Consider the following 9,419-nt stretch of genomic DNA (forward strand, 5'->3'; position numbering starts at 1 on the left):
GAAAGGAACTAGCGATATGGGTTTGTTTTATGCTAACAATGGTAGTACAGATCTTGTTGGTTATGCAGATGCAGGTTATTTATCTGATCCACATAAAGCTCGATCTCAAACGGGCTATCTGTTTACATGCGGAGGTACTGCCATATCGTGGCGATCTACAAAGCAGTCTATTGTAGCTACTTCATCAATCATGCTGAGATAATAGTTATACATGAAGCAAGTAGAGAATGTGTGTGGTTACGATCAGTGATACATTTCATCAGAGAAAGATGTGGCTTGAAATGTGATACCAAAGTACCCACGATATTATATGAAAACAATGTTGCATGCATAGCTCAACTAAAATGGGGCTTCATAAAAGGAGATAGAACGAAGCACATTTCACCAAAGTTATTCTTCACACATGATCTCCAGAAGAATGGTGATATTGATGTACAACAAAATCGTTCAAGTGACAATCCTGCAGATTTGTTTACCAAATATTTGCCAACTTCAACTCTTGAGAAGATGATATTCAAGATTGGAATGCGAAGACTCTAACATCTGAATCGTGGTCTTGATCAGGGGGAGTAGAATACGCGTTGCACTCTTTTTCTCTATGCCAAGGTTTTGTCCCATTGGGTTTCTTGCCAAGGTTTTTAATGAGGCAACCCTCAAAGCGTATTTGTAGATATATGTACTCTTTTTCCTTCATTGGGACTTTTTCCCACGGGGTTTTTTTCTAATAAGATTTTAACGAGGCACATCATCTATTAATGGACATCCAAGGGGGAGTGTTGTAAATATCCCAAGTAGTGGATGTGCATTAATTATCTTATGCACCAAGATATTATCTTGTGCTTATCTTGGACATCCATACGTGTAAGTTTTATGGATTAGTCACCAAGTCTACTTGGTTACTTATCCATTGTATTTTGCTCCTATAAATAGGAGGCTCATATGTTATGTTGAGATAATAAAAAAACTATATTAATACAAAAGCAATAGTAACAGTATTACATACTGTTTTACCTATTTGATCATTTTGTATCTTTTGCTCTTTATAAGTTAAGTTAGTCTTTATTTCATACTAGAATTTGTGTTTTTTTTTTTGCATTATCTCCTTTTTATATATTTTGATTTTGATTATTTCGTTATCTATCAATAAATGAACATTGTTATTCCAAAATTCCATATACAAACATATAAGTTGGTTTACAACACACGTTCAAGATTATTATTTTTAATATTCTATTACATTGAGCAAGAAAGAATAACGGATCTGATTGATACTTCTAGACTATATATATAAATAGTGAAGTTAGACTTCTCTTGTTGATTAGTGGTACGCGTATATATGGGTAAAACAAAAACTTTTTTTTCTTCTTATGCTTCTAAAAACAATGTGTCAAATTGGTAGGGACAAAAACAGTATGATAGGATTGCACGTTATAAAGTAAATAGAATTATAGAAATTGCACAAACATTTACCATTCTTTTGTAAAAAATTGTTGATCCAAAGTTCTTTACCTAGGAGTACTAGGTTTTCTGCTTAATTTCTTAGCTCATTGATGATATTTCCATTACATACATTTTATTGAATAAATCAGTGTTTGACAATGTTGTCGAGAATCAATATCTAATTTCAAAATTAAAGTTAATGAAAATATAATATAATTATAATGCTAGATTATTTAAATAATTAGAGTCATTGTTTTGCTTCGAACCAAATCGATGCTAGATCTATTTTTTTTTTCTGAAAAAGAAAAGATCTAACCTACATATTGAGAAAATATTTGTTTAAAAATGGCAATAACCACGTAATGACATCAAGACCTTGTAAAACATATGGGGTTGTATTTTAATCAGGACATCTCATTTTACGTCACCTTATGGAGTATTTTATAATATGCTTGCGTGAATTTTACTTTTTCTTTTTATAATATACATTTCCTTTTTTGCTTACGTACAGTAAAATACAAACTCTTTTACCCACAATAGGGGTTTTGACTCTGTAACCGTTGCCGACCAGGTACCAGTTTAGGATCAAAATTAAGGCGTAAACTCATCCAATATGCATCCACGTGGCTAATTCTTGCCACGTGGTGTGCCCCATAGGCCATTGCTCGTCGGTGTGGGCTATCCATTAAAATGTCCTTCAATGAGGCAGGTCAGGGAGGTTAAATAATGGGCCCACCTTGGCCCACATATCAAGCGCGTTCACTACGCGGGCTAAAAAAATGCAAAAAGAGGTATGCTTTGAGCTACTTTTCCTGACTTGTTCTATTTAATTTTCGGTTTTTTTTTTTGTGAAGTAGTTATGTTAGTTGGTCATTAGTTACACTAGTGTGTGAAAGTTCAGAAGAATTGACAAGTGTGGTTAATTTTGGATGATAGCGTTAGGATAAGGAGATAATTCTATTTAACTCAAACCGACGAAAACGTTATCCTTAGGAAATAGAGTAGTTGAGGATGAACATTTGACTACCGACTGATGAGTAATATTCTAAGGAAATTGATGTGATCAAGGAAGATGGCGTGATTTGTTGCTGCGTTGAAGAGTCTACTGGAGTGTGGGGTGGGTCATGGTTCTCACAATTTCCAGACTCTGTTGCCCGTTACGCGACAGTATTGACTATTAACTCCAAATTTGACAGCTTCATTAAGATTAAAGATGACAATAATGTTAGAAAAAATGTACTTACATTACATAAAATTTTTTATTTATATTAATTATTTCGACTGATATCATAGTTGATAAATGTGAGCTCAATCGTAGTGATAATTAAATATTAGATCGTGCATTTTATGTGTTTGGTAGGTCTACTAAGAAGGTAAGTGTAAGCTTAGCACAATGAGATCCGTAATGGGAGAACCCTATGCAAGGCACACTTGGGTCATGTCATTTGCATTTTTGCCCTATTTTGTGGTGGCTTTAATTTTTGTCAAATCGAGTTTATGCCTCTCGAGACATAAGTTACGGATTATAAAATTCACAAGTTATGCCAGCTCTATTAAAGAAACTTTTGTCCTGCTAAACATAAGTTTAATTTTGAAGGGAAAAAGTTATATACCAACCCATTTGAAGGGAAACCGTGCAAGTACTTCAACACACTTTTGTCTTCTCTTATAATATATCAAGAAAGTGATAGATAAATGTGTGGTAGCTGTTCCAATGACGTTGTCAGGCCAACACCCCAACCCCAATTTCCCCCTCCCCACCACCGCCACCACTGCCCCACCACCTCAAGTCATACTATTTAGTTGTTTGTCTAGATTATATATAAATGTTCGTGGGACAAAAATTTTTGTTAACTAAATAAACATCAGAAAAATAAGTATTTAAGTAACAAAACCACTTGTCTTTTTTAACCAAACACACCGTAAAGCGATTCTCTTTTATTTATTTCCTATCTTCTTGTCTTGACCTGGAAAGAGGCCTAATTCAATGCCAAACTTTTTATGGGTCTCTTGAAACAGGCCAGGCCCTTTTAGGAATTTCTAGGCCGAGAAGAAGGCTTTACTCTTGTAAACTTGGTTATGGGTCTGGAATTTCTAGTCAAGTAGCCCTTGCTGAGAAAAAGGCCTTGTCATGCCTACCTGAATATGGGCCTCTAAAATGAGGCCCTTTTAAGAATTTCCAATCATCTTTCCCCGGCTAAGAAAATGGCCTTACTCATGCAAGCCTGGCCATGGGTCTCTGAAACCAGGCCTTTTTATGGACTTCCAAACATGCTATTCTTGGTTATCATTTCATGAACCGACCTATATATGCTTGGGGAAAATGACCTAACAATACTACTTAAGACTCTATATTAGAAAATATAAGGATACTTTTTTTTATTTACAAAACATACCAACAAAATTACAAAGTATACCAGATTTGAGTTTAATAGGATCCCACAATTTTAAGCTTTTTTTTAAGGAAAATAATCTGATTTTAAATGTGGTCTTAATTTTAGGATAGTTATCTATCAACTTCTTCTTTTTTTTAAAAAGATTTCTCTCTCTCTCTCCTTCCATGATAGACACCATTTCTAGACCTAAAATTCATCTTCTCTAGAATAAATTTTCAAACCAATATTACAAAATATTTTTTATTACTGACCTGTGTATTAGTTGTATATAAAATTGGTTTGTATCGTTTGAGATGTGTGATCATTGTGTGTTTGAAACCTTTATATATTATATAAACTATAGTTTTCAAAAATGTTGTAAACTAATATATGTATGAAATGTGTATGAAATCTGCAATATATCATTTAGATATATGCGGTACAACGTGTATGAAATGCGAATAAATTCGATATGAATTAATGTATGAAATGTATATGGAATTTGATTTGTATCAATCAGAAAACTTATTATACATATATACTTTCTCATAATTTATACATACTTTGATCAAATTTTATACAATTTATATGTACTTTAGCATAATCAAAATATATATACAACTTTTAAATATATTTCATACATAAAAATTATAACTAATTTATATAGTTATACATATTGCATACTAAAATTTATACATATTTATTTTCTGGTGTATGAACTTTATATGAAATCTAGTTTGTATCAATTACAAAATTATTATACATATTTTCTCAAAATTTATACATACTTTCATTATAGTTTATACAATTTAAATGTACTATATCATAATCAAAATACACATATGATTTTTATACATGTTTCATATATAAAAATTATAACGAATTTATACAGTTATACATATTGCATATAAAAATTATACATATATGTTTTCTGGTGTATGAACTTTGTACATAAAAATTATTGATTAGAATGGAATTTTTGAGTAAAAGTTGGAGAAAATCAGGAACAATATCTCTTAATTTTGAATGGGGAGAGAAAAGTAGATGAAATAAAAGAGCAAAAGTTGGAGAAAATCAGGGAACAATATCTCTTAATTTTGAATGGAGAGAGAAAAGTGGATAAAATAAAGAAAACAGTTTATTTACTTCTTTTTAATTTGTCTGATTCGTATAGATTTTGTAACAAATCTATTGATATATTTTGTAAACTTAAAAGTATCGTCATATTCTGTAAATATACCCTCTTACTATGTACATATATGTTTTTTGCCCGTATGCTTAATCGGTGTGTAAAATGAGTGTGTTATATTTTCATCAATCCTAAACATTTCACATGCCTTATTCTTTAGAGTGCCATTTTTAAGACAGTTGATTACACAAATATTTGTCTAGAAAGTTAGTTCCCAGAGAAAAGAAGACTCATTGTGTGATATTTATTTAGGAAGTTAATTAATTCCCTCAAATTTGGAACACAAATGTTACTTTGGCTATCAGATAATTTTCGGAATAAATTTTAGTGCTTTTATTAGTAGTAGGGAAAAACACACAGAAGGGAAAAAGACTTCTTTCCCTTTTCCCTTTCATTACTGACAGAAGGATATATAATTGGAAAATTACAAGCATGTAAGTACCAACACAAGTAGTCAAGTACCAAAAAGACACCACAAGTACTAAGTATTCTATTAACCCACCTGGATGAATCATAATCATCTCTAAGAAGGGCTATTGCAAACACTTAATGAAATGTTATCTATGTCATGCAAAATCTTTTAGGACAGTTTTTCTGTCACACAAACTGCTTCATTTAAAGAAGAAGCTATAGCTCAAACTGAAAGATAGCATCTTATCATCAGTTTCCGATTCGCCTAGCATCTTATCATCAGTTTCCGATTCGCTTTCCTCTATTTCTATCTGACCAACCCCTTCTGGCAGCTTTTGCTCTATTCCATCTCTGAACGTTTCTCATTCTTGCAAATATTTTTCGAATCTGGTACAACTTATGAGATTGTTGAGCAATCAAATTTGCAGTTGAAGGGTTCTGGCTTAAGATGATCTCATATCCATCTCGAAAAGAGTCCATTCCTTCACTTAAAAGTTGCCAGAAGAGTCCCCCTGCTGCTGCTCCCCCGCGCTTGGCTGATGAATATATCGTGTAATAGACTGTGTTGTAAAGAAGGTCCCTTTGGTAGGAGCTGAAACCTGAATCTTTCGAAGATTTTCCGAACTCTGTGATCAGTAATGGCTTTCTAAGAATATATTGAGCATCTTGAATGTGGGAGTTTAGCCAATTGTTGAGAAATGATAGCTGAGCTTGATCATTTGAGTTTGTTATCCTGTCATATCACAACTTTATAATTAAGAAACTCTTAAATATTGTAACCATCTCATCTAAAAGTTCCTCTCTTAGAGATGAGACACTTTGTAACACATCTCTCAAATGCAGACCTGATTCATTTTCCATGCTCAAGCACATAACTGTTTTTGTTTTTATGTGACGATGAGACTTGAACTCAGGATTGCTGATCCGACATCATATCGAATTGTGTCACTTTATTTAATAGTTTAAACATTTAAATGAGACGATCACATAAAACACACTTGAAGTTTCAAGATAACTTAAGTGATATAATCTCCGTAAAGGATATTATTGTAATGTGCAGATGTGGTTCTGAAAAGTTTACCATTGATCAGGATAGGCATGAGCAGTGGCAAAATCAATGCCAGGGATACGGTTGTTGGCGATGAAGTCGGTTCCTATGTCAAAATTAGGATTCAGATTCCTCCTCTGAGGAGTTGTTTGTCCGTAGAATCCTTCTAAGCCAACTTCTAACAAATGGTTTCTGTCAATGGACTTAACATAAGAAGCCATCTCTGTTGCCCAGGCCTGCACACAACAACTGAAACTTAGTATAAATCCTTTTCATGCTGTTTCTCTCCAGAAAACATAAATTCTTGTATTAGGATGCAGTGACATCAAAAGTAATAAATGAGTGCACTAGAAATTGGCAAGGAAAGCAGATGACATTAATTTCTAGTCAACTACTGGTTCTTATGAGCATTGTCCATTTCTGGGGCATCGAAGTATGTGAACTAACATGGGATCTACAGGGATGAAAATTAATGGAGAACTTTAATTCTGGTACTTTAATACTAGTAACCATGCCGCACCCATATCAGATTCAAAGGGGTCATTTATATTCGTGGTAGGCGTCATATTAAATTTCCTATTAAATAGCCAGACTTAATTTTTTCCTATTACTACTTTGGATATTGGCAATTTAACCCATATCTATTTTAGAAACTTGCACCATTACTATTAAGGTGTAAGCCTTAATCCAAACTTCTGTAGTACATCTGAGGGGCCGGTGGTGTTATCGTCACATGGAGGATTGAGAAGTTACTGTAGTTGCAAAATGCAAACCAATTGTAGCATTGTACTTGAGTCATGTATCCTGTATCTTAGAAGGACAAACGACACTAGATTATAGTTTATACAGTATTCAATCTCACTTGGTTATTCTTTGTACTCCCTCCTTTCATTTTTACTTGTCCACAAAGAACTCAGTACTCTCTCTAAAAATACTCAAATAAATGAAGTGTATATTTTAATACGATACCCACATTAATTGATATAAAGTCGCAATGAACTTGGTGAATGAGTAGTTAATGTTGATGAAAAAATAAGAATTTTTTTTTATTTTTAAGTGGACAAGTAAAAGTGAAACTTTTAATATAGTGAAGGTGAGCAGAAGGATTATTATTTAATCTAATCCTGTATCACAATTTATCACCGTATTTCAAGGCTTAATTGTCTGCATCTAACTTGCAAAACCGTAAAAACCACCAAAGCAGAAAAGGAATCCCGACCCCAGTTTTAATTTAACGTTCAGACAAAAAAGAGGAATTAAAAGGTAAAGAGAGTGCAAGGAGGTGGATAAAGTGAAATTAAATTTAGCTTTTCTTCTTAAAAGTCGACCCATTGATTTAAAAACTCTGCTTAAAAATGAAACCATGGATAAATGCATATAGATGTGGAGAAAGAAAAAAGAACCTGAATGGTTCTTCCGGAGGGATCTGATGTGCATCTTGGTTCATTCATAAGCTCCCATGCCATGATTGTAGGGTCATTCTTGTAAACAACTCCATTGAGTTTGTTGTATCTATTGAGTACAGTCTGCATGGTAAAAACCAAAACCAAAACCTCATGCCTTTTTCTACACAATTTAAACTGACCAATTAGAATCAAGGAAAATGGTGAGATGCAATTTTGTGATTACCCTAATATGATTCTTGTAATAGCCCTTAACAACAGAGTTTCTGAAGAAATCATCATCCGAATTGAGGTACTGCCCATGACTTCTAGCCCAGTTCACATACTGTTTCTTCCCCCCAAAGCTCTCATAATTATTTGCAAAGCTTAATACAAGCTTAATTCCATACCTTCTTGCTTCAGATATCACAAAATCCAACCCCTTCAAATCAATTAGTTACACAAAAGTTAGATTTGGAGGAACATTAGGCAAAAAAAATTAGGACAAAACAAAATATGTACTACTCCCTCCGTTTTGATTTATTTGTCTTAATTTAACTGAACACAGAGTTTAAAAAAGCTGTGGCCTTAAACTAAAAAAGTACGTTAAATGAATCATAATGTCCTTTTTAATCTCGTGATCTTAAACATATCGGGTGGGATGTTGGAATTAAAGACGTTTTTTAAACTGACTAAAAAGGAATTGCAAGACAAACAAATTGAACGGAGGGAGTAGCAAAAAAGAGACCTTAAACATATTCTCATTGTAGGAGCCAGGAGCATATTGTAGTGGCCTGTATCCACCATCACTAAAAGCCCAAGTTCTAGCAACAGTAAGGCCATGGCTTGAAGCTTCTCCAAATGCGGCTGAAACTTTGGATCTTTGAGATGGGTCAGAAGCTACATACATTAGCCAGTAAGCGTTAAAGCCATTGGCATAAAAAGGGTCACCATTTAGCATGAAATGGATCCCTCGGGTTCTAATGAACCCATCCCCTGCTTCAACTTGAACAAATAAGCAGATTTTTTGCACAAAGAAAATTAGAACAAGTGTGTATGCTAAATGTTTCTTCATCTCAATTTTGGTTTTAGAATTGTGTGGTTTAGAATGCCAATGAAGGCGGAGAAAACATTTTATTAGCAGCTTAGAGTAGTGTGGGGCTCTGTAATACTTTGTGCAAATGTGGCCCCCCCACTGCTATTATCAGCTATCAGAGAAAGGTAACAGTGACTGCCAATTGGTTTGTTTTGGGAGGTGGATAAGAAACAAGAAAAGAAGGGCCAGCTGTTGGGTCCATCCCATATTTTAAGGAAGAAAATATTTGCCTCATTATTAGGAAGAAAAATATCTCTCTTACTTTGAGAAAGAAAACATATTTCTTATTTTGAGGGAGGAAGATTAGAAAGTAAAAATCTTCCTCCCTAATAAACAAATGGTAGAAGACAAATGATAGAAGACTTCCTATTTATAGGGATGAAAAATCTTTCTCTTTAATAAACAAAAGATAGAAGACTTTTCTATTTATAGGGATGAAATGAACCTATCATTTGAAGATACACCAAAATCACACACC

General features: G+C 33.5%; 1 protein-coding gene across 1 annotated transcript; it reads right to left on the reverse strand.

The window, feature by feature from the left end:
* Window positions 1-5,347: 5,347 nt before the first annotated feature.
* LOC132621714 (mannan endo-1,4-beta-mannosidase 7) lies at window positions 5,348-9,045 on the reverse strand. Its single transcript, XM_060336073.1, has 5 exons — window positions 8,594-9,045; window positions 8,093-8,287; window positions 7,867-7,989; window positions 6,497-6,699; window positions 5,348-6,148 (listed from the first exon to the last, which is right to left on the reverse strand). The coding sequence occupies exons 1-5, from the start codon at window positions 8,918-8,920 to the stop codon at window positions 5,695-5,697; spliced, it is 1,302 nt and encodes a 433-aa protein (XP_060192056.1). The 5' UTR covers window positions 8,921-9,045; the 3' UTR covers window positions 5,348-5,694.
* Between the last annotated feature and the right edge of the window lie 374 nt (window positions 9,046-9,419).

This window comes from Lycium barbarum, chromosome 12, assembly GCF_019175385.1.
Source record: "Lycium barbarum isolate Lr01 chromosome 12, ASM1917538v2, whole genome shotgun sequence".
NCBI classification, from domain to species: domain Eukaryota; kingdom Viridiplantae; phylum Streptophyta; class Magnoliopsida; order Solanales; family Solanaceae; genus Lycium; species Lycium barbarum.